Source organism: Tenrec ecaudatus, chromosome 10 (genome assembly GCF_050624435.1).
Source record: "Tenrec ecaudatus isolate mTenEca1 chromosome 10, mTenEca1.hap1, whole genome shotgun sequence".
NCBI classification, from domain to species: Eukaryota; Metazoa; Chordata; class Mammalia; order Afrosoricida; family Tenrecidae; genus Tenrec; species Tenrec ecaudatus.
The window spans coordinates 109963852-109989968 of NC_134539.1; the positions used below are offsets into that span (position 1 = coordinate 109963852).

Below are 26117 nucleotides of genomic sequence, written 5' to 3' on the forward strand. Positions count from 1 at the left end.
AGCCGTGATTCTGCCTGAATGAACTGCAGAGCCAAGCGAATCCAAGACTGTTGGAATGCCCCAAATCCCTGAGACTCGACGCGGGAGGTGGGCTGGGGGAAATCCTCACAAGACCCTCGATTCGTGGGGCATACTCACAGGACAGAGTGTTCACGCCGTCACTCATCAGCAGCCGGTAGCGGGGTGGATTATTCCCCGTGACAATGGGACGGATGTTCTAGGATAGAAAATGTGACTCATTAAGCCAGGTCATCTGCCCAGTGCCAGGGAGCAGTAAACCTAAGCGGCAGGAGAGCGGGTCTGGTATTAGTTCAACACAAACTGAGCTGCCCGCCCATTCTCGTGTCACCTACGTCCCAGTGAGAGAGAACAAAAATGTGATGATTCTCCCATACAACCTCCCTCCACTCACACTTTGCAGAATACTTCTGGTTCTTTCTTCCCTAACTCAAATCTGACTAAAGGCCCCTTTTTCTCAAGGACATACAATAATGTACCTGTTATGAGCCAGGTGCTGGGTAGGAGATGCTGAAATACAAAATGAGCCCCCCAATTCTTGCCCTGACGGGGCTTATCATCAGTTTGGGTATGGAGCCAGAGGTGCCAGAGAGAGGCAAGAGATTTATCCCTCTTTGCAGGTGGTCAGAGAATGCTTTCTGAAGGAAGTGAAATACTACTCAAAAATAGAAAGGGACTAGCAGTGAATTGGGCCCAATGGTGACACTATCAGGTCCTTTCCTCAGGTTCTATCTGAAAATATCATCAGGACTCTGCTTGGGGTTTTTCCCCATTTAATTGCCAGTAAGTTTGAGAACTCTTTAAGTCAACGGTAAGGTGAGTGAAAAATTTTAAGCAAAGGGTGCATTTTAGCACTCTCTCTCTGCTGTACAAAAGGTAGAATTGGAGGAGACAAACCTAAGGGCAGGAAGGCCAATTAGGAGCAATTGTCAGGATGCTACAGCATCCGTCAACCGTGGAGAGCAAAGAGAGGCAGGCAGTGCCTTCGAGCTGAACCTCCCAAGGTCTAACGCTGGCTAACATTTTTTACAGCCTGCCTCCTCGATGGACTACAGTGTAGATTGAATGTGTCTTTGTGACAACAGAAGAATTTCCTAAAGCTAACAGATCCGTATGCCCTTCACCAAAACACAATTTATAGTGAGAACTGTTTTTAAACCAGTTGCCATGCACACACACACACACACACACACACACACACACACACACACAGGTACTCACAATGACTTGGAGGACAGGTTTTATGGATGTATCTCCCTGCTGCATGATGGCCTGAAAGAGCAAAAATCAATTCTTGTGAGATAGGCACTTGGCTCTCCCGCAACTTCATTCTTGTACACATGGTGAGTTTTAAATCTCATCACTCACTCAGCAATTTCAAAATCTGCTTTTGTAAAACAGAGTTAACTCCCAATCAGTTTTCTTAAAAAGCCCATCTCCTCCGGGCGGGGGGTGGGGGTGGGGTTGGGGGGTGTCTAGGGTATCAAGGGCAGCCACCACCTGTCTTGTTGGCAGAGGATTATGTGTTAGTATGAGGCCGAACAGGTCTCAGCAGAGATTCCAGACTAAGCCATTATGAGCAAAGGCCTGGTGACCTACTTCCTAACCATCAGCCAAGGAAAATCAAATCCAAAGCCCACAATGGTCTGATCCCAACCACTCATGGGGTGGCACAGGTCTGGACAGCTTTGTGTTCTGCTGTGCCTGGGCTGCCATGAGCTAAGGCCAACTCAGCAGCAGGTAACAATCAGAAAACTAAAAATAGATCTTTAAAAAACTAGGTCTGCCCAACTTTTGCTTCTTGACATGTTGAAATAAACATCCTATTAGCCCGTCTGACCATACTAACAAAATTGGGACAAAAACATGACCTGTTTTCAAATACCATGCAACCTGCAGAGCATGCCCATGATCCCTAAGAGAGGGGGAGAAAAAGGAGGGGAGCCCTCCGAGCACCCTGGCATTCTGCAGAAAGGTCCTCTGGGGGCAATACAGGGAGGGAGGGGCCACACAGAACTCGGAAGTCCTGTTGCTTGGAGGCACAGAACAGAGTTGAAGGAGGGGAGAGTCGGTTTTGTGGATGCGGGGTACCAGAGAAGAGGGAGCTAGCTACACAGGCTGCGCGCAAAGGGCACCTTGAGCCTCCGCTGACCACCGCTAGCTGCCTTTTGCATGCACAATGTAGAACGAGGCTCCAAAAGGCCAGACAAAGACAGTAAGCAGCGCTCACAGCTGGCCTGTGTCTAGGTGCTGCCCTGCAGCAGGGGCAGGATGTCACCAAGCAGCGCCTCCAGGGAAGTGGTGCCGAGAAGTGGGACTCCACAAACGAGGAAGTCAAAGCTAGTCCGGATCCTCGCAATCTCAGCGGGATCACACTGATCCAGCCAGGCAATTAGGAGCCTGCTAGAAGAGTTCCAAACTTTTTAAAGAAATACACACAATCCAGACACTCGATAATGTAACATAATAGCCATCACCTAATTAAAAAATCACCAGACATAATAAAACCTTAGGACAGCAATCTGAGGACCCCTACGGGGCCCAAGACCCCAAAATCAAAACTACTTTCATCATAACAAGACTTTGTTCCTTGCGCTCTCATTCATCCAAGACAATAAAAATTGGCTGAGAGACGAAGAAGACCGTCCGTTGGCGGCACCGCTGACCGCCCGCTAGAGGAAACGTGCGTCATGTTCCAGTAACACAGCTTTGTCTATGCCTTGAAACTTGAATTTAAAAGCCGCTACGTCACGAACCTATGAGCTGCGGCCTCGTCAACAGGATGTGATGTGCGTGTTACACACAGATGACTCCACAGCCCTGGCTGGCCTTGCCGTTTTGTGGTATGCACCTGGTATCAACATCAACTAATCACCAGGGAACATCGCCCTCCATGTGAATGTTGGACACCAACATAGAGTGGTGTGATGATTCTCCGCAAATTCCTGGTTTGTCCTGGGACACTTGTGGTGCCACACGGTGGGGTAGCTGACTGGTGCCTAGCATAGGCACCATGTGTACTTGACTGCCTTGAACTTGAGTGTGCAAGACCAGGGGTGGTTCAGGTCCCCCTGGACTGTCCTTGAGGAAGCACTGAAAACTACTTCTCCCAAACCCCCCGCACATACATTTTTAATGTTCTCGGTGACTTTGAGCACGAAGCGGCATTTTTACTTGAAAGAGCAAGCAGCCAACTATCATTATTCAGATTTGGCATTTTAACTGATATTCTCTTAAAAGTAAACAAAGTGGGGGTACAGGGAGGGAGGGGAAAAAATAAGGAGCTGATACCAAGGGCTCAAGTAGAAAGAAAATGTTTTGAAAATGATGTACAACCAATGCAACCAATGTACAAATGTGCTTGACAAAATGGATGGATGGATGGATGGTGATAAGAGTTGTACGAGGCCCCAATAAAATGATTTTTTTTAAAAAAAAGGTAAACAAAGTGAAACGGTTTTCCAGGAAAACAACTAATTGTTGCCAGCAAGAAAACTAGTTGTTTGTTTTTAACTACAGGTTCCAAGGGAAAAGCAGAACTTCAGAAAGGGAGGCACCATCATAAGCTTACCTCTGTGAGCATGAAGATGCAAACAATGTGCAAGTGTGCTTGACCCAATGGATGCATGTATGCATTGTGGTAAGAGTTGTACGACCCCCCGATAAAATGATTAAAAAAAAGTTTGCTGATGCTGCCAGTTAAAATAGTAATAAATCCCCATTTTTATATCAAATGAAATGCCAATATTTTAGGTCTGCATAATTTTGTATTAAAATATTTATATATATAGGTAAAAGATCCACTAACAATGTAAAATAGGGGAGAAAAAGCCACAAAAAATTATGTGTAAATTATTAAATATAGGATTCAAGAGGATCTGGGTTAGGATAAAGCAAATTAAGTTTGAGTCTGTTCTTATTTCAAAGTTGATGTTTACCATGGAGGAGTTTCTAATCTTTTAAAATATTGATTATAAAATTATCTATTTTGATGAGTGATTTTTTTGGTGTCCCTTTAAATTTTATACCCAGGTTGAAATTTATGACTCTAGACCCCCTGTGACCTGACACATTTATCTAAATAAAAAATGTTTCTACTCTTAAAAGGGGGAAGGGGGCAAGCAGAGGAAAAGGCAATATAGACCAGACCAAACTACACCTTGTGCAATCAAGTAAGTTCCAACTAACGGAGACCCCACATGTTACGGAGTAGAACTGGTATCTGCTCCTTAACAAGCAGCATCCTTGGAAACTGATCGGATTCATCTCAGCAGTAGGTTTGACTTGTTTTTTTAAATCTTTATGGAAGTGGATCATCAGACCTTTCTTCTGTGGTGCTGATATACTTAACGCACTGCCAGCTCCCACGACACAGAGCCATACAGCTGAGTACGACTATCCCCAAGACTGTGCAGTAAAATCTGAATGGGAGCAGACAGCCTCCTCTTTCTCCAGAGAAGCAGCTGGAGGTTTCTAACTGCTGACCTTGCGGCTAGCAGCCCAATCTGTAACTCGTTATGCCATCAAGACTCTCTGTGGAACCAACAGGTGTGTGCAATCACCAGCCTCCAGGTTAGTAGCTGAGAATAAACAATTTTTCCTACCCAGGAACCCTCAGAAGGAGGAGCTAATGTTTGCTGTCTACAAGTTTTAAAAAAATGGGAAAAGACAAATATTATTAAAATCAAACGAAATAGACTTCAGGACAAGGAACCGTGTCAAAGATAAAAAAGGACATTCAATAATAATTAAAGGGCCAGTGGTCATCTAACTCAGAAGCAACAAAGCCCACCTGGAAGAAGCACACCAGCCTGTGTGATCACGAGGTGTTGAAGGGATCAGGCATCATCAGAACAAAAAATCTTACCATAGTGAATGAGGCAGGGAGTGCGGGGTGGAGACCCAAGCCCATTTGTCAGCCACTGGAAATCCCCTCGCAGAGGGGTAACAAAGAGGAGATGAGCCAGACAGTGTGCGATGCAGCAACAATGAAACATACAACTTTCCTCTAGCCCCTAAGTGCTTCCTTCTTGCCCCCTCCCACTGTCATGACCCCAATTCTACCTTGCAAGTCTGGCTAGAGCAGAGGATGGATACTGGTACAGATAAGAACTGGAAACACAGGGAATCCAGGGCAGATGATCCCTTCAGGACCACTGGTGTGAGTGGCAATACTGGGAGGGTGGAGGGGAGGGTAGGTAGGAAAGGGGAAACCGATTACAAGGATCTACATGTGACCTCCTCCCTGGGGGACGGACAACAGAAAAGGGGGTGAAGGGAGATGTCAGACAGCGCAAGATATGACAAAATAATAATTTATAAATTATCAAGGGTTCATGAGGGAGGGGAAAAAATGAGGACCCGATGCCAGGGGCTTAAGTGGAGAGCAAATGTTTTGAGAATGATGAGGGCAATGAATGTACAAATGTGCTTTACACAATTGATATATGTATGGATTGTGTTAAAAGTTGAATAAGCCCCTAATAAAATGATTAAAAGTTTTTTTAAAGGCAATAAATAAATTAATTTAATTAAAGGACCGATTCTGCAAGAAGTCGGAAAAATGCTAAATGTGTGTACCTAACACGAGTTCCCAAACACACGAAGCCAAATCTGACAGAACTGAAAGCAGAAATAGACAAGTCCACATTTATAATTGGTGATCAATTTCAATTATTTTCTCAGTAATTGACAAAGCAAATACACACACACACACAAAGTAAAAATAAGTGATTGGACCCATGTGACCTGACATAACTTGTGAAAGGCACTTTAAAGTGCACCTGAAACATTCAGCAAGTTTACCAAGTGACTGTGATGAAGTAAGTTTCAATAGCTGCTCAAGGTTTGAAATCATACACTGTGCATTCTCTGACCACACAGGACATAAGCTGGGAATCAATAGCATATACTTGGAAATTAAACGACACATTTCTAAATAACCCATCTATTAAAGGAGGAAGCTACAGGGAAATCAGGGAATATCCACTGAATGAAAGCACATAAAAACTTATAGGATGCAGCTAGGAAAATGCTGAAAGGGAAGACTATAGTTTAATGACTATAGCACACAACAAGGTCCAAAATCAATTATCTAAATTTCTCCTCCAAAATGAACAAGTTAAACTCATACGTGTAAAAGGGAAGAAATAATAAAAGAGAAACCCAATGAAATAGAAAATCGAAAAGCAGTCGGAGAAAAAACAAAACAAAACTGACACAAAAGTTGGTTCTTAGAAAAGCTCGATAAAATGGATACGCTTCTAGCCAGTCTGCTACTCTGACTCTGGTATTCTCACAATCAGAAAAGAAAAAAGGAAAAACCAGCTAACAGTTGCTAGATGCTGTTGGGTAGATTCTGACATACACAACAAACTATCACTCATCTATCTGTGTGTCTGTATGTAGACACAACATAAAACATTACTAACTTTATGGAACAACCTGGATAAAATGGATAAACTGCTTGAAAAAGACCTAAACTGCCTAATATAAAAAACAAAGAAAAATCCACTGAAAAGCTAAATAGCTCTGTATCCACACTAAAGACTGACTTCTCAGTATTTCAACAAAGAAAACCCTAGACCCATAGTTTACTGGTGACTTATAACATTTAAGGTGAAAAAGACAAACAAATACCTGTGTATACGTACATATTACATTATTTCAGGAACTGGAGAAGTTTCTGGCTCATTTTCTGGTACTAGGCTTACAAATGAATTATTTTCATGGGGAAGAATGAACTTATACCATGCATTTCAAAACTAAACTTGAGAGCACAGCTTTCCCCCAGATCCTGGATGCTTCCTCCCAACTACCATGATCCGAATTCTACCTTGCAGGGCTGGATAGGACAGAGGTTGTACACTGGTACATATGAGGGCTGGAGACACAGGGAATCCAGGGTGGATGATACCTTCAGGACCAAGAGTGTGAGGGACGATGCTGGGAGAGTGGGTTTGAAAGGGGGAACTGATTATAGGGATCCACTTGTGATCTCCTCCCTGGGAGAGGGACAGCAGAGAAGGGGCGGGGGGGGGGGGGGAGGAGAAGGGAGACTCCGGACAGAGCAAGATATGACAAAATAATGATGTATAAATTACAAAGGGCACATGAGAGAGGGGGGAGCGGGGAGGGAGGGGGAAAAAAAGAGGACCTGATGCAAAGGGCTTAAGTGGAGAGCAAATGCTTTGAGAATGATTGGGGCAGGGAATGTATGGATGTGCTTTATACAATTGATGTATGTATATGTATGGATTGTGATAAGAGTTGTATGAGTCCCTAATAAAATGTAAAAAAAGAAAAGGGAAAAGAAAGAAAGAAAAGAAAATGATTAGGGCAAAGAATGTACAGATGTGCTTTATACAATTGATGTATGCATATGTATGGACTGTGATAAGAGTTGTATGAGCCCCTAATAAAACGTTTAAAAGAAATAAAAACCTGTAAATAAAAAAAAAAACTTTAAACTTGAAATGGCTATAAAGGATGACATTATTTCTTTTTAAAAAATCATTTTATTGGGGGGCTCGTACAACAATTCTTATCACAATCCATACATACATCCATTGTGTCAAGCACATTTGTACATTTGTTGCCATCGCACATTATTTCATTTTCCCTAAATGAAGTTTGAGAAAAGTTAGAAGTAACCTACAGTGTGATGGAAACCAGAAGCCCTGGGAGTGGAAGAGGGGCCGAAGGAGCAGATGGGAACCACGATGGAGTGGCCTGCATCTTGATTTGGGAGATGGTTACAGGGGTATATACCTTTTAAAACTTGTCAAACTATACACTCAAGACGGGTGTATTTTGTTGTAAGTAAATTAAACTCAAATTAAGGTGCTTTAAAAAAAAGGAAACAGTTGATTTTGGAGAACAGAGCTGAGGGTAAGTGGGACAGAAGGCCGACAGTTTTCTTAAAAGCCTTTCTGCTCTACTGGTTCTAAAACCATGTGCCTGTATTACCTTTTATACCTCTTCTAACTTAAGGTGCATGGTACCGAGTTTAAAATTTACTCTCTGGGACATGTAGCACAACACAAGCACTCATGATAAAATGTCTTCTCATTTTCCAAATTAGTATCATCTTTATTACTGTAGAATAAATACAGTAGGGTGTACGGCCTAGTTTCTGTTTGGGGTGATGATGTTTTCTAACTAGTTGGTGGTGGTGGTGGTGGCTGCGCATCACGTGAATGCAATGTCAACACAGCTTAAAATAGTTACAATGATAAGATTTTGTTTCGCTTTTAAATTTGTTCAGTCCTGAGTACCCAGATGTATTTTTAAAAGCATTTTATTGGAGGCTCATACAACTCTAAACACAATCCATACACATACATCTATCGTGTCAAGCACAAAGCACGTTTGTTGCCCTCATCATTCTCAAAACATTTTCTTTCTACTTGAGCCCTTGGTTTCAGCTTCTCATTTTTTCCCCTCCCTACCTCCTTCATGAACCCTTGATAATTTATACATTATTATTTTTTTGTCATGTCTTACATTGTCCGACGTCTCCTTTCACCCACTTTTCTGTTGTCCATCCCCCAGGGAGGTTGTATGTAGATCCTTGCGAATGGTTTCCCCTTTCTACCCCACCTTCCCGGTATCACCACTCTCACCACTGGTCCTGGGGGGTTCATCTATTCTGGATTCCCTGTTTCCAGTTCCTATCTGTACCAGTGTACATTACTGAAACCCAAATGAAGGCTGAGCATGAGAGTGGGAAAGAGGAAAGGAAAGGAAAAGGAAATAGGGGAAAGAACTAGGATACACAGTAAGTTTTATAATATATATTTTACTTCCCCTGAACACACACACAACCCCCACCCCCAACAAAATACTACAGCCACTACAAAGGCAAATGAATTGGGATATCACTCGATAAAGGATTAGAAGTCTCTGCACTTAATTTCTTCAATTGAAATACAGGGGTGTGGGGCCCTGGGGGGGGGCGGTGAATGGGGGGGGGTTGCTCTGGACCTCTCACCACAAGGCCAGCGGTTAGAGTTCTCCGCCATTCAGTGTGAGGGAGACAAGGCTTTCTGCTCCCGCCTGTGGAGATACATCAGCAGTTCTCCACCGTCCTCCTGCTGCAGCCCTTTCACACAGCTCCTCATGGTGTGGGGACCCCCAACCGTAACATTATTTTCATTGCTACTTCATAACTGTCATTTTGCTACTGTGATGAATCATCATGTAAATATCTGATATGCAGGATGTAGCTTCATTGTTACAAATTGAACATCATTAAAGCATAGTGAGTTATCACAAAAACAGTATGTAATTACCGTACATACTTGTGTATAAGCTGGTTTTCAGCACATTTTTTACACCGTTTTTGTGTTAAAATTAGGTGCCTTGGCTGATATTCGGGTCGGCTTATACTCAAGTAAATACGGTATGTATTGTGAAATTTATTCTTAATTACAAATAAATGAAATTTTGTCTTTAAGCATGATGTAGCATGGGTAACAATACAACAGGAAACTACATTGCTACATTTTGTGACAGTGTGCGTAAAAAGCCAACATCAGTGCAAAGGTTGAGATAGCTTCTTTCTCACCAGATCAGAAATTCTCGGGGCAGTCTTACAAGAGCACAACAAAAATCAAAGAGTCTATCAGTAATTATAATTCATAAGTGTCTTTTACCTCCAATACCACTACTTTCAACACAGCAGCTGCTATCTACACGTGACTGGTCTGCATAACATTATGGCGCCAACCCTGTCACACCTGTATTTGTAATGGGGTGTATGTGATGGGGTTGGCGTGATGAAGTCTCATGCCCGGTACTCGTATGTGGCCGTATCTGCATGTGGGCGGACCCTCCTGGAGACAGAGGAGCCGTGTCTCGGTTCCTAAGATCATCAGAAATGTGTGTTTTCCAATGGTCTTAGGCGACCCCTGTGAAAGAGTCATTCGACCCCCCAAAGGGGTCACAACCCACAGGTTGAGAACCGCCAATTTACAGCCTTGGAAATCTACCAAGGCAGCTCAACTCTGCCCTTGAGTTTTGAGAACATGGGGTGATGATCAAAATCTACCTGAGAGGATCATTATAACTACTAATTATTGTGGCAAAGGACCTGGTACACTGGAAAATCAATAATATTAGTTCCTTCCCTTCTTTTTATAATCCAGTTACTTAAAATACAAATACAATTTATTCTATTAATCGCAAGAGTTCCATGTACAACCTTTTATATCTCGCCCCAAAAACCTTTACTAATTTTTCTTATTTTTAAATTTATGTCTTTTGCACAAAAATGGTACTTGTTTTATTTGATAATCAAGGTTCACAAAGGTTCTCCACATACTGCCAAGACACACACACACACACACGCGCGTTCTTATTTGAGTAAACTCAAGTAATATTTTTTTCCAACTAATTTCAAGTAATACCTTTTTAAAAAATTTTTCAAGTAATACTTTTAATGATGGAAATATTTCTAAACTTTTTAATACAAGCGGGGGGTGGGAGGAATTACTACACAAATATAAGAAAGTCCATGATCATTCCTTTTAAAAGCAAAGAACAATTCATAATTTTCTTATATAAAGGTGCAAGGGTGCCACTATCAAATGAACAAGGATGACAATCTGCCAGCACTTTGCAGGTGTCAGCAGTCATGCACCCCCCCAATTAAGGCAAATATTGACTGGGCTCCAACTGGGCTCCCCACTCCAGGACTCCCCCAGCTCCTCCTCATCCCCCCCAGGCCTCACTACCCCTTTCTTTTCACTGCTGAAAGCTTATTCATGCAATTAGCACATACTGCATACATCTTAACCCCAGAACTTGGAGCAGTGCAGGCAATTTCATGCGGAGCAAAGAGCCAACCTGGAGTACTGGCACCTTGAGCATGGGTGTGTAGGAAAGACAGGAAGGAAGGGATACCGGGCAAACAAACAACAAAATAAAGGTAAAGTGACATCTGTGACTGTAAAAAATAGGTAACATCGGAAAAAGAGGTTAAGAGCGGTCATACAGCTAACTGCACCAAGGTCACGGCACGGCTCGAGCAGACACCTCACTGGTGTGTGTATTGCTGCACTTATGCTCAACCATAACAAAACAAATGACAAAGTTTACAAATAGGCAAGTGACTGGACCATGTACTGTGTATCAGGCAGGCACTGACTGGGTTAAGTCCTTCAAAGATGTCATTCTTTTCAACTTCCCACTAACCTATGCAATAGCTACTTCGTCCATCATTTTGCAGAACAAATAGGCAAAGAAAAACAGTATCTTGCCTAAAGTTTCAGTTAGTAAGTGAAGAAACTTACTACACCCCCACCCAAAAACACAACCAAAAACACCCAGCACCCTGCCAACAAGTCCGTTCTGTCTGCATTCTGACTGACGGCAACCTTATAGGGCTGGGAAGAACTGCCCCCGGGGGTTTTCAAGGCTCTACCTCTCTAGGGGAGTCGAAAGCCTGGTGCTTCTCCTGCTGAAGAAACTTGTGTACTCAAAATTTAATCTTACATTATAAGGGAAGTCAAAGACTTCCCTGAGGAAGTCCAGCATGAGCTGGGATTTGATGAAGAAGCCCTCGGGCAATAACAAAAACCAGCTCAAGCCATCAAGTCCATTGACTCCTGGCAACTAGACCACACAGGGTTTGAGGCTTTGCAGAACCTTATGGGCTCTGGCAGCCTAGTCTTTCTCCCAAGAGGCAGCTAGTGGATTTGAATGGTCAACTTTGCCCGGAGCAGTGCAATTCTTACTCCACAGGCCCACTGAAGCTCCTTCATTCATGATGTTGTCAAACTCACTGCCACCGAGTTCAGTCTCCTACTAGTCATCTTACAGGACAGGGTAGAAAAATTTCTCTTTCCCCCAAGGAGCAAGTGGTGGCTTTGAACTGTTGCTTTTGTGGTTAGCAGCCCAACATGTAATCACTATGCCACCAGGGCTCCTGGTCCAACCAAAAAACCAAACTCACTGCCACCGAGTGGATGCTGGCTCCTACAGACCCTAGAGGACAGGGTAGAACTAACACCGTGTTTCCTAGACTACAACTCTTTATGGGAGGAAAAAGCCCCAGCTTTCTCCCAAGGAACATCTGGTGGTTTTAAACTGCTGACCTTAGGATTAGCAACCCAACACATGTAACCACGATGCCAGCAGAACTCCTTAGGGTCCTTCCTGGCAGGCGGAATAAATGACTTTTGGGTGCGGAAGCCTCCTATCCATCTTTCTTCCTCACATTAACATACTTATTGCTCTCACTCAACTACCCTAATGTCAGCTGGACTGGAACCACTTATGAAGAAAACATATGTGTTGAATTTGAGATTCTTAGGTAGGCAGGCAGATCAAAGAGGTTAGTTTTCTACGTAGAGGCAGGTTCGGGACCAAGAACGTGTGAATAACTGACACACAACCGATTATGGGGTTCGCTTGGGAGGCCTTCAGAGAACCAAAATTTACGAAGGCCGCCTGGCAAGGACGATAGAGAAAGGCCAGCCTAGCTAAACAGAGTTGAGTGCAACCCTAAGGAAGCGACGTTCCGGACCGTTGCTGAGCACCCAGTTATGAAAACGGAAAAGGAGCTGGCTGTTGGATGTCGCGACCCGGGCCCATCACTAACCGCCTACAGATCTCTTTCGACTGCGAACCGGGGATGGCTGGCTGAAGCGCGTGGATGAGCTAATGAGGCCAGGAAATCAACTCGCTGAAAGCAAACAGCGCCGAAGTTTGTCAGTGGAGGGGAAAGAGAAGAGACGGTGGCAGCGGTAAGGAGTAAAGAGTTTTTGTTTGGGTTTGGTTTCGTAAGTAGGAAAAACGTGAGCATGTTCAAAACACGATGGAAAAATCCTTTTTTAAGGAGCAAGTAATGGACGAGACGAAACACCCCCGGGCGTTCCCCGCCGCCCTTTGCAAAGTTCTCTAGAGCCGCCCCCACCCCCCAGATGCACACACACACACACACACACACACACACACACACACACACACACTCACACACACCTGCACTCCGCACTCATCCAGACTCCCCGTCCCCCCCTCCAGCCGGCTGGGCTCCCAAGAGCTTGCTCACCGCAATGGCCCCTTCGCTCAGTTGGTTGGCCATGTCTCCTCGACGCTAGTTCCCGCGCTCCGGCTTCTCGGTGGACCCGACTCCGCTCCCGGGGTCCCGCGCGCTCCCACACGATTGGCCCGAGGAGTTGCGCGCGCCCCTCCGCCTCCCGACGTGCGTCGTCTCGGGGGCGGGGCCAGGGCTCTAGCAGCAACCGCATTGGCGGAGACGTGGCGTACGGCCCACGTGACCCGCCCAAGGGCGCTTGGGCGTCGGTCACGTCGCGGGTGGGCGGAGCCTGGGGGCGGAGCGCCGAACGCGCGCGCGCGCGCGCCCAGGGTGGCGCGATTTCGCTTAACTGAGAACGCCTGTGGCCCAGTTCCGGGCTCCCTGCTGGCGCGTTCCCTGAACCTTAGGAAGGAGGCCGAGTGGCCGCCCCGGGGAATTAGAGCTGCTAAATATAGACAAATCCGCGACCCTGTGACTTGAACAGCCAGCTGAGCGGCTGCTGGTGCCAGGCCCCGAGCTTGGCACTGTGGGGGGCGGGGAGGGAGGCGTCTGAAGGCAAATAGAGCCAGCGGCTGCCCTTTAAGGGTTGGGAGCAGTCTGTCGGGAAAGTGTCAACTGTGAGTAACCCAAACTAAAAGTAGAAATATTGACGGCCCACACGAAAAGTACTAGAATCCCAGGTGGAAGGTCGGGAAGGCTTCCAGAAAGAGGTGGCCTTTGCACTGAATCTGGAAGGATGCGTCTAGTGTAGGCCAGGGAAGGGTAGGACGTTCCTGGTAGAACGGATGCCCTGTACAAACATGATGGAGAGATGAAATAGCCTGGCAGTCTCGGCAACAGGAGGTGGCCATGAATGAGTGGTTCGGTGAGGTACAGAAGATGTGCACTTGAGAATTAGGAAGCCCAGGCCCAAATAATACAGAGTTGCTACTGGCCCTCCTGGTGTTCTAGGAAGAACATGGATGAACTTAAGTACTGACTTATCTCAGTAGGAAGGACAGATTGAACTGGTGGACAACAGGTCAGGAAGACTTTAAGATATGAGAATCGCTTCTCAGCCTTTTGGCTAAGATCAAGTGTGAAGACACCGGAACAAAAGTCAGGCAAGAGATGGTGAGGGCCTCAACGGGAAGAATAGCCTGGAATTGAAAGAAAACAGAACAACTTAAGAGAGAGATGTTGTTATCTGAATAGTTGCTGGAATAAGGAAAGGAGACAAGAAATCTGGTGTTTCTCAGATTCTGACCTGAACACCTGAGGTGGACAGGGCTTCCAAAGGAAGAGTGGTGGCAGCCTATTCAGAGGCATTGCCTTGCTGTCACCACGCTTGGAACCTGGAACTTAATTAAGTGGGTGTTCAGCTAGCTGGGTGAGTTGGTGTGAGAAAATGTAGATACTTCCTCAGACACAGAAGCCAACACAACTGTTAGACCCGGAGAATTAATTTTGTTGTTTTCCCCTTGCTTGGATACGACCCTGGTTTTCTGTCGTTTTGCATTTGTGGAACTCTGGTCCCTTATTGTCTCATTCATTTTACAGATCTCAGGTGGCATGGATTTGCCTGTGGATGAGTGGAAGTCCTACATACTCAGGAAGTGGTCTTTGCTTCCAGCGTCCGTTCAGGTCACAATTTCTGTAGCAGAGACTGTGAGTGACATCTTCCTTCGGTGTTCTTCGCTTCTTCAGTAAGTGACTAGAAGTGATCTGAAAATGTTTCTCTTGTTTACTCTAAAGTAAAGCCTCATTTTGTGAGAAGGGTTGCTTTTAGGTTTTTCTATTTGAGGAACATTCAAGTTTTTTTTTTGTTTCCAGCACCTTTTCTAATCCACAATTATAGACTTGCTAAGGATAACTATTTAGCTTTTGTGGGATTAAAGTTACATTTCAATCACTCAGTCCCTTACTTTAGTCACTAGATTAGGAACCTTGCCATCTCCCAACTGGTTGCACATGCAGATTTATAAGTGCCCATATTTGGAAAGGATCTTACAGGTCATATAATTCAACTCCGGTCATTTTCACACTATCGACTATATCTGCAGTAAAAAATATACTTTACATCACAATCTAATACACAAAGATATGCAGAAAACAATCAGAAGTTTTCTGAAACTTCATTCGTTCAGTAAATACTCATTGATCGTCTGGGTTGTGCCAAGCGCTATGCTAGATGCTTAGAATACTCAGTGAATAAAATATTCAGGGGTTTTTACCTTTGAGACACTTAATTCTAGCAAGGAGGAGCAGACAATAAACATTACAGATTATACAGCATGCTGAAAGTAGTAAGTACAATAGGTAAGAAAGTAGAACAAGCCAGGTGAAGGGAGGCAGGGCCTGGAGCAAGAGTGCAGGCGTTAGGCGTAAGTAGGGTGGCCAGGCTAAGTCTGATTGAAAAAGGGAAATGAGCAAAGATTGGAGTTAAAGTAGGTAGCCAAGAGATGAGCCTTTCAGTCAAAGACTGGAGCAGAGATCTTAAATTAGGAATATGTCTGGCATAGCAAAGAGACTAATATGGCTGACCAGAGGGAGAATAACAAGAATTAAAGTTAGAGATGTAATAAAGCATGATACATGGGGGAGAGCAGGTGGCTCCAATTATGTAGGTAGGCCCTTTTAACTCTTAAATACGAAGCCATATTGTAGGTGTGGTGGGCAGAATTTTCAAGACTGTCAACACACACACACACACACACACACTCACTCACTCACTTCTTGGTTATTAGATTGAATACTAACCTAGGGACTAATGTGAAAGGGTTTTGCAAATGTGGTTAAAGTCCCAAGTTAGGGGAGGTAGACAGGGGGGAGGGTGGTTAAAGTCACAAGTTAGGGGGTTGGACAGGGAGGGGGAGGGTTGCAACACTGAATCAAGTGAAACCTTTCAAAGCTGAGCATTTTCTCAACTGTTGTCAGATGGGAAAGTCAGCAGGATTCAAAGCACTGTCCCAGCCCACCTCCAAGGAATCGATTCTGGCTCATAGCAACGCTACAGAATAGAGAGACTTCAAATCTTTATGGAAGTAGACAGCCTCATCTTTCTCCCAGAACCACTGCCCTGGCAGCGGCTCAGTGTGTGACCCGCTAGGCCACCCTGTTGTGGCATTAAAGATGGAGCCGTGTGACAAGGAATGCCCAGCATCTTATAGACGCTGAGAGTGGCCCTTGACTGACAACCAATAATCTGAATGAACTTGGAAGAATTGTCTTCCAGATAGAGTCTACCTTGACTTTGGTCTTTTGAGACCCTTCGCAGAGAACCCAGCCAAGCCCTGTCTTGATTCTGACCTATGGAACTGTGAGTAATGAATAGGTTTCCTTTTAAGCTGCCCAGTTTGTGCCAATCTGATGCATAGCAATAGAAAACTAATGCACAGAGGTTTGAGACAAGACTGATAGGTGATATTCTGAAACAAGGGTCTGTAAACTATGGCTAGCCGACTTCATCCAGCCCACTGCCTGATTTTGTGTTTGTGTGGGGGCTTTGGGGCCCAACTAAAAGTAGTTCCTACAGATAAACATTTGCAACCAACTTAATGATGTGGAACACTGACTTTGAACCCCAATTCAGCAAAGTATTCTCCATTACACTTTTTTTTCTCATTAGTAAACCTATATTAGAAAATGTTTGCCTTACACTTTTTCATTTTTAACAGCCAAAAATTGTGGATGTTTGGTTTCTTCCTTGTTCCTATGTAATACACTTGATTTTACTTCTTGGCCTGTAAAGGCAAAATATTTACTCTCTGGCCCTTTAAGAAAAAACCTACAGAACCTTATTTTAAAAGATTGCTCTTTGTTCTGTGTTGAGGGTAGATCATTAGTGGAGTTTGAGGAAAGCAGAGGGCTTGTTGTGACAGTACTGTGTTCGTCCATGTTAGAGATGGAATGGTAATAGCTCGGGCCAGGGGTTCGCCATGGGCTTGGTGACTAAGTGGTTGGATTCTGAAGGTGGAGTCAATGGGGGATATCCTGACAGACTGGATGTGGTGTGTTGGAATGAGATATCAACAACAACTCCAGCCACTTCAACCTAAAGGGCCCAAGGTGAAGGGATGAAATTGCTGTCACCTAAAAAGGCTGCTGCAGGTGGGGCTGTTTGGAGAAGGAAGATCAGGAGTTCCTGCTTGGACATGGTACGAGTGCTGTGTCTCTGTGAGTGGCGGGTGGGGGAAGCCTGGGCTAGAGAGAGACATTTGGAAATTGCGCATGACATTGAAAGGCAAGAAACTGGATGAGCTCACTAAGAAAGAGGTTGTAGATGCTTACATTTTCTATTTATTTCATTAAAATAAAACTAAAACAGGCCCACTAAATTGATTTCATGATCCAGTAAGACTCGTAGTTTGAAAAACAATGTCTGAAGAGAGCTATAAGGTCAGTGTTGCCTTTACTGAATTTCCAAAAATGATGAAAACTGGGCAATATGCAAGACTTTTTCTGAGATACGTTCATAGAGCCTACTAACAGCAAAGTGTCATAAGTCACACTGTTTAAGTGCCCTGAGATGTTACACTCCTTCAAGAATATAAATCAGAGAAGAGCATTTGCTTCGTCATTTAACTTTAGAATTCTTCAAGACTTGAGCCTAGGTTTGTTCTCCTTTTTCCTCGGTAGCCTTTCCTGGAGCAATCTCACCTACACTCGTAGCACCGTTTGCCTCCCATCTCCTCATTACCCTTCACACATCTCCAGCCCTGACTTCCCACAGAAGACTCAAATTTCCAAATCCAACTGCCTGCTTGAGAATCTCAAAGATACTTGAAATGTAGCACCTCCAAAACCAAACTCTGCTTTTGCTCCCAAGGTTAGATTCCCCTTCCAGTGGTCCCTATCTCAGTGGACTGCAGTGCCATGTGTTCACTTCCTAAAACTAAAAACACCAGAGGCAAACTTCACTAAAAACTGGACTGTAGTTCTTCCCTCTCCACGCACACACACCTTTGAGAGATCCTCCTTTGTGATCCCTTAGTGAATCGCAACACCATCTGTCCATGTGCTAGCTGACAGCATCTTGTATGCTTGCTTGTGACTTTTTAGTGTGTCACTTGCCTTTCTCTTATTAGCTTAGAAACCCCCCTGTCCTGGACGAAAACAAACCCACTGCCATCAAGTCCATCTCGACTTAATTGTACGGACAAGACAAGACCTATGTAGGGTTTCTGAAGTTGTACATCTTTATGGGGACAGAAGTATTTCCTTTTCACTCTAGGAACAACTAGTGGGTTTGGACCGCTGACCTTGTGGTTAGCAGCCCAAAGCTTTGTCAGCTTCTACAAAATAACTATAGGTGGATAACCCCTTGCTGCATGAGGGAGCTTCCAAAAGTTTGTGAAAAAACTCCTTTATCGTTCAAGATTTTTCCGTGAACTTTTGAAGCTCCCTCATATATATTATTAATTTTTCTCCTATCTTGTTTATCTTTTATGGCTCCTGGTTATATATGTCTTATTTAAGGGAGTCTGTGCTACCCCAGAATTATAAAAGATACTGTTTTTCCTGCTAACATTTTAATACAGCATTATGTTTTACTTTCGTCTCTAAATTCATCTGGACTTTTATTTTTATGTATGACATGAACAGGGAGTAGTCTAACTCTTTCTCTCTCAGATGGACCCTTTCTCTGTGGCATTGATTGAAGAGTTCATCCTTTCTGCACTGCTTCAAAATGCCACATTTATTAAAAATTAAATTCCCACTTATCCATAAATCTGTTTCTAGACTATTTCTATGCCAAAAAATAAAAGGATTTAAATCACTGTGATTTTATGGTATCGTATTAGAACCCTTTCAATTATACGTGATACAAGCCCAGCACAAATTAACAAATTTATAGGCTATGAAGCTAGAGTGTCCAAAAGCGTCTATTTTCAGGCTGGGTTGTAGCCAAGGCTGCATATAATGTCATGTGGAATCTTAATCTCTTCATCCCGCAGATGTCATTTCTCTGCCTGGTAGACACTAACCATTGGCAGCCCCAGACCCATGCTGCTAACTTAATTACCCCAGGGACAGAAGACTAGCATCTCCAATAGTTTCAGCAGGAAAGTTCCAAGTGGAACTTTGATGAACCTCACAAGGTCACATGCTCATCCTTAACCCAAAGGTATGGAATTCCTGTGGTGGACCAGGAATATCATCTGCCCAAATCTAGTAGGAAAGTGGTCAGCCACCCTCCACACACCTGGAATAGTTTCCCCACTGAGATTTTATTAGCAGAAGTAGGAAGAAAACAAGTCCCTGATAAAAATGTGGTTTCCCTGTCATATGAGGCCAATTTTCATCCAACATTAATGCTTTTAAAAAATAGCTTGGTTATTTTGTGTATGTTTCCCCTATATAAACTTTAGAATTGGTTTGTGAAGTTTCATAAAAGATGTGATTGGGTTTTTGATTGAGATAGTGTTAGATTTATTGATTCATTTAAGGGGCCCTGACATCTTTATAGTATTAAATTTCTTCATCTAAGTAAGAGGTATCAATTGCCATTTATTTAGTGTTTCTTTTATATCCATAAGTAAAGTTTTATTATTTTTTCTATATAGATCTTGCTCATATCCCACTAGATTTCCTTCTTGTAAAGTTTTTGTTTTTGTGAATAAGACTCCCCCCCAATTACATTCTAGTTCATGATTGTTAGTATAAATGAAAGTCATGAGATTTGTTTATTATCTTATAATTTGCCAGTTAACTAACATTCCTATTACCCATCATTTTTATGCACGTCCACTTGGAGTTTTTAGATAATTATTTCTACAAATAGTAATCTTCCTTTCCAATATTTATCGTTTTATTTTTTTGAAGTGATTCTAGCTTTAACTAAAACCTCCCCACCACTTGTCTGTCAGTTTGTCATTCTTTCATGGCCTGCCTATTGTTGTGAGGCTGGAAGCTATGCCATTGGTATTTTAAGTATCAACAGGATTCCCCATGGTGGACAGGCTTCAGCAGAGCTTTCAGACTAAGACGGGGAAAAAGGACCTGGCGATAGACTTTCATAAAAGCATAAACCAGTGAAAACCTTATGCGTAGCAGTGGACTGTTGTCTGACGCGGTGCTTGAAGGCGAACTCCTTATCTTTTTCTCTGTACACGGAGCACATAACCCAAGAAGTGGGACTGTGTGAAGCCTGTGCCTCACTTTGGAGAAAGACAGTAACAACCTGCAGTGTGCAGACGAATACCACCTGGCCTGAAAAAGCATAGGACTTGAAACACATGCTAATGAAGATTAAGGACGATGGATTCTACCTCAAATAAAACAGAAATCCTCACATCTGGACCAATAAACAACATCGTGACAACTGGGAAGATATTGACGTTGTCAGGGATTTCGGTTTCCTTGAGCCGTGATGCCCCCAGAAGCAGCAGTCAGGAAGTGAAATGAGGTATTGCGTTGGCCAAGTCTGCTGCCAAAGACCGCTTTAAAGTGTTACCAACGAAAACTGCCCCTTGGAGCACCACCAGAAGAACCCCAGCCAGGATGCCCTTAGGAGCTAGGACGGTGTGGCTTTGTCTCCTACACCTTGGACTTGTTATCAGGAGAGACCAGTCCCTGGAAACAGCCATCATGCTTGGCAAAGTGGAGGGTCAGCAAAAACAGGAAGACTCAAAGGGTGGATTGACGCAGTGGCTGCAAGAGTGGGCGCGAACATCGTCGCCGTGAGGATGGCCCAGGACTGAGCTGTGTTTTGTTTTGTTTGTTTTGTACACAAGATCACTATGAGCCAGAACTGACTTCGCAGCACCTAACCAAAAACACTTTTGAGTGTATTTTCAAATCATAAAGAGGCTTTTAAAAGAAAACATAATCTGCTAAAAAATTATTTTTTTTTCTCACACCAACAGCCTCACATCATTTATTGTTAAACTTGATTAGGAAGCAAAAAACCAAGGAATAAACCAGATTATTTACCAATAGAAGTTCAAGTCATCAGATGGGGACAAAATTTGAGCCTGGGAAAATGCGGCCGTGCATGCCACCCTTCAGGGGGCTCCTTACAGCCCCAGCTTGGTTCTTCTCCAATGTCTTCTCTTGGAGTTGTACCTGATTTTATTACCGGTTTTCATTCAAATCCATTGGGGAATGGGCCGATTCTGCTTCTGTTTCTTGGCCAGGAATCTCTTAATCCTGAAAGTCTTATGAGACGACATGGTGAAGTCGGAGCACCACCGCACTCGGGGTGGCAGAGAAATGGAGAGAGGGAGGAGAGGCAAAAAATAATTTCTGATGGAATATCTGTCACTGTTCAAATAGCCTTAATTCACAGAGATGTTATATGGAGGTGTTAGGTGCCAACAAGTTGGCTCGGACCCATAGCGACCCTGTGCACAACAGAACAAAATGATTCCTGTGCCTGAGCTCATTGATGCAGCCACTGTTTCAATCTGTCTGTCTTTCGCCACCCTTCCACTTTTCCAACTGTGATGTCCTTCTCCCAGCACTGGTCTTGCCTGGCAGTATGTCCAGAGTATACAGGGTGACGCCTTGCCAGCCTAGCCTTGCCAGAGCACTCTGGCCATGGTTCTTCCAATACGGATCCGTTTGACCTTTGTAGCAGTCTGTGGTACTTTCAAGATTCGTCTCCAGCACCACAATTCAAATGCATCCAGTCTTCCACCGTCTTCCTAATTCAGTGTCCACCTTCCACATGCATAGGACGCAGTGAAGAATGCTGTGGCTTGGGTCAAGCACACCTTAGTCCTCCAAGTAATGTCCTTGCTCCTCGGTACTCTAAGGAGGTCCGTGGCAGCAGATTTACCTAATGCGATACTCTTTTGAGCTCTTGATGGCTGCTTCCATGAGCATTGCTTGTGGATCCAAGGAAGACAAAATCCATGACAGCTGCAACCTCTTTTCCCCATTTACCATGATACCTCTTGGTCCATTTGTGAGGATTGGGGTCTTCCTTGGATTGAGTTGTTATCCATACTGAAGGCTACAGCTCTTGATCTTCCTTGCTCAGCAAGCGCTTTAAGTCCTCCTTTCAGCAAGCAAGGTGTGTCATCCGTATACCGCAGGTTGGATTAAGCCTTCCTCCAGTCCTGATGTCACACTCTTCTTTGTATGACAGAGGGGGGGGGTACCAAAAGGGGGGTGGGGTGCATATTTTACTCCAGGGCTATGTATTTAAAAATTTTTACAAAACAACCTTATCGCCTTCAAAGTACTCTCCATTACATTTAATACATTCGTCAAATCTGCAATTCCATTCTTGAAAACATTTTTCAAACTCATCTGACAACACCTCCCTTGTCTTTTTCTTCACCTCTCCTATGTTGTCAAATTTCTGTCCTTTCATGTCCCTCTTCATTCTCGGAAACAAAAAGAAGTCTCACAGAGCAAGGTCAAGTGAGTAAGGTGCATGGGGCAAGAGAGGCATGCTGGTTTTTTGCCAAAAAGTGGCCCCCTGAGATGGCTGCGTGAACAGGTGCGTTATGCCAAAACCAGTCCTGTGTCTGCCCCAGGTCAAGCCTTTTCTGTCACACTGTTAAGCTATCTTTTCAGAACCTCTAAGTAGAAAGTGTGACTAACAATCTGACCTGGTGGAATAAACTCCACATGCACTATGAATCAACATTTTCATCCATTCAGGAAGTTGACGTATGTCCAGAACTAGGTTTGTCATCAGTTGACATTCGCCTGTTCATTTGCTTGTTTATCTGGGTATGCTTTTTATTTTACCTTCATATTTTAAACGTCATTTTATTGGGGGCTCTTACAGCTTTTTAAAAAATTGGGGGTTCATACAACTCATCACAATCCATACATTGAATCAGGCAGGTTTGTACATATGTTGCCATCATTCTTTTCTAGACATTTACTTCCTGTTGAGCCCTTGGTATCAGCTCCTTTTTTTTTCTTCCTCCCCCCCCCCACACACCCATAATCCCCTGATAAATTGTACATTGTCATTATTGATCTTAAAACTCGTATGACATTCCATAAACATCAGTTGTATCAGACATATTTGTACATATGTTGCCATCATTTCCAAAACATTTTCTATTTGAACCCTTGGCATAAGTTCCTCTTTTTTCCCCTCCCTCCCTCTCTCCCTCCCCTACCATTGTGAATCCTTGATCTATTATATATTGTTATTATTTCCTATCTTACACTGTCTATTGTCTCCCTTCACCCACAGGCCTGTTGTTCATTCTCTTGGCGTGAAGGGGCTATATGTCCAACCTTGTGATGGGTTCCCCTTCTCCCCCTTTCCACTCCCGTACTATCCCCCTACCCTCATGATGTCAGTACTCCCACTCCCATTCCTGAGGGGTTTATCTGTCTTGAATTCCATGTGTTGAAAGCTCTTATCTGTCCCAATGTATGTTCTCTAGCCAGATTTGTAAGGTAGAACTGGGGTCATGATAGTGGGGGTGGAGTCGGGGAAGCATTAAAGAACTAGAGGAATGTATGTTTCGTTGATCCTATACCGCGCCCTGCTGGCTCGTCCTTTCCTTGTGACCCATCTGTGAGAGGATGTCCAGTTGTCTACATATGGGCTTTGGGTCTCCATTCCAACCCTCCTTGTTCACATCGAAATAGTTTGTTTTGGGTCTTCTGATACCTGATCCCGTTGACACCTCATGATCACACGGGTTAGTGTGCTTCTTCCATGTGGGTTTTGTTGCTTCCTGCTAGATGGCCACTTGTTTAACTTCAAGCCTTTAAGACCCCAGACGCTGTATCTTTTTTTTTTAAATTGGGGGCTCATACAACTCATCACAATCCATAAATGCATCCATTGCCTCAAGCACATTTGTACATATGTTGCCATCATTGTTTTCAAAGCATTTTCTTTCTACTTGAGCCCTTGGTATCAGCTCCTCATTCCCCCCCCCCCATAAACCCTTGATAATTTATAAATTAGTATTTTTTCAAATCTTGCACTGTTTGATGTCTCCCCCTCTTCTGTTGTCCTTCCCCCTGGGAGGGGTTATAGGTAGGTCATAATGATCGGTTAATGCTATATCTTGTAATAGACAGGGAACATCATCTTTCTTCACATTTGCTTATGCACCCATTTGTCTTCAACAATCGTGTTGGGAAGGTGAGCATCATAGAATGCCAGGTTATTAGAACAAAGTGTTCTTGCATTGAGGGAGGATTTGAGTAGAGGCCCAATGTCCATCTTCTACCTTAATACTTAGCCTATAAACATGTATATAGACCTATATCCCTATTATATATGTATATAACTAAATGTATATGTTGTAGCTACTGGTTTGTCTTTATCAGCATCCGGGTAAGGTTTACACATTGTGATTGGTTGCTCTCTCTTAGACTCCTTTTAACTGTGGATTTCATACCCACACACTCTCATTATTGTCCTGTTTATTCGTTGGTGAAGTCAGGTCATCTGTCAGACCGAGTTTCCTGTGTAGATTTTGCTGATTATATGCCTGTGTTAGTTATATTTCAACTTAAAGCTCTGTGTCCTGTATTTCATATGGATTGATGTAGACACGTGATCTGTTCAGGTGTTAGTAGGACTGCTTCATCGGTGGTGTGCATTTCCATCAAGAGGCCCATGTCTAACTGATTTTCCTTTTACGTTCTTAGCCATCGATAATCGATGCTTAAATCTATTTATTCATTAGAGGCTGGAAAACGGTGGCATCCTACTCCTTTTTTATTTATGAGATAAGTATTTCTACAGAGATAAATGGGATTAGCTTTCTTTGTGCCACGAGCTATACAGGAAAGCCAGGATTGCTTCTTTCATTTGCGTACAAGCATTCAAAGGAAATTGGTTTCTAAGCATCCTCCAAAGCTGGCCGATGAATTGAGACTTCTTTTAATATTGTTGTGTGCTCATGATCATAGATACATGTATCTGATGTATTTTATTCCATTGACGTTGTTGCTATTAATACACAGATTTGGTCATTGGGAACATTTTCAAATTGGCTCCCAAATGTTTTCAATGAGACCCTTAGATCCTTTGAAGGATCCCTGGTGGCACATTGTGTTAAGCATTAGACAGCTAACTGAAAGGTCAATGGTTTGAAACCAGAGCCACTCTGGAGGAAAAAATGAGGCAATCTGATTCAGTGAAGATTTACAGCCTCAGAAACCCTATGCGGTGGTCCTACTCAGTCTATAGGGTAGCATGAGTTGGATCAGAGATAGGTTTGGTGTTTGTGAGTTGATCGTTCCTACCCAAAGCCCATCTGCTGGTAACTGGACATTCCCTCACAGAAGGGAAATACAGAAGGGATGCCTCATCCTGGGTGCTGTATAGCACCGACGGAGCACACATTTCTCAGCCTTCCTAATGCTGCGACCCTTTAATTCAGTTCCTCATGTGATGGTGACCCCCAACCATAAAATTATTTTGTTGCTACTTCATAACTCGAATTTTGCGACTGTTATGAATTGTCATGTAAATATTTGGTATGCAGGATGTATTTTCATTGTTACAAATTGAACATAATTAAAGCATAATGATTAATCACAAAACAATATGTAATGATATATTGTGAAATATTTATGAGTTTTCCGATGGTCTTAGGTGACCCCTGTGAAAGGGTTATTTGACACCCCCCCCCAAAGGGGTCGCGACCCACATGTTGAGAACCGCTGCAGTATAGCGTTACAGCCTGGGAAACCCACAGAGGCAGTTCTATCCTGTCCTATATGGTCTCTGTGAGTTGGAATCAACCAGAAAACAGCAAGTACCAGCTGATTGTAAATGGTGGTCCTGGCTTGGCCCCTGGGTCCCACCCACAGCATTATGCCTTGGACAGACAGCTAATCACAAGGTTGGCAGTTCGAAATTACCAGCCATTCCTTGGGTGAAAGATGAGGCTCCCATAAAGAGAACCCTCAGAGACAGTTCAACCCTGTTCTAGAGCAGTGCTTCTCAACCTTCCTAATGCCATGACCCTTTCATATAGTTCCTCATGTTGTGGTGATCGCCCAACCATAACATTATTTTTGTTGCTACTTCATCACTGTCGTTTTGCCACTGTTATGAATCAGGCGACCCCTGTGAAAGGGTTGTTCGACCCTCAAAGGGGTCGCAACCCACGGTTGAGAACTGTTGCTCTAG

The 26117-nt window shown here is 43.6% G+C and overlaps 2 protein-coding genes across 3 annotated transcripts in view; one reads left to right on the top strand and one right to left on the bottom strand.

The window, feature by feature from the left end:
* The window catches only part of RPA1 (replication protein A1), a 59169-nt gene extending 45950 nt beyond the window's left edge, over positions 1-13219 (bottom strand). Inside the window, exons 1-3 of the mRNA XM_075561213.1 lie at positions 13073-13219; positions 1240-1290; positions 139-217 (exon numbers count right to left, since the gene is read on the bottom strand). Of these exons, the coding sequence (XP_075417328.1) occupies positions 139-217; positions 1240-1290; positions 13073-13105 (163 nt within the window). The 5' untranslated portion in view covers positions 13106-13219. The remainder of the gene's footprint in view (positions 1-138; positions 218-1239; positions 1291-13072) is intronic.
* A 174-nt stretch (positions 13220-13393) lies between these two features.
* SMYD4 (SET and MYND domain containing 4) overlaps positions 13394-26117 on the top strand; it is a 45208-nt gene continuing 32484 nt past the window's right edge. The window contains exons 1-2 of one of the 2 annotated variants that reach the window (XM_075561214.1): positions 13394-13677; positions 14600-14745. In XM_075561214.1, the coding sequence (XP_075417329.1) occupies positions 14612-14745 (134 nt within the window). In that variant the 5' untranslated portion in view covers positions 13394-13677; positions 14600-14611. The other variant, XM_075561215.1, reaches the window with a different exon arrangement.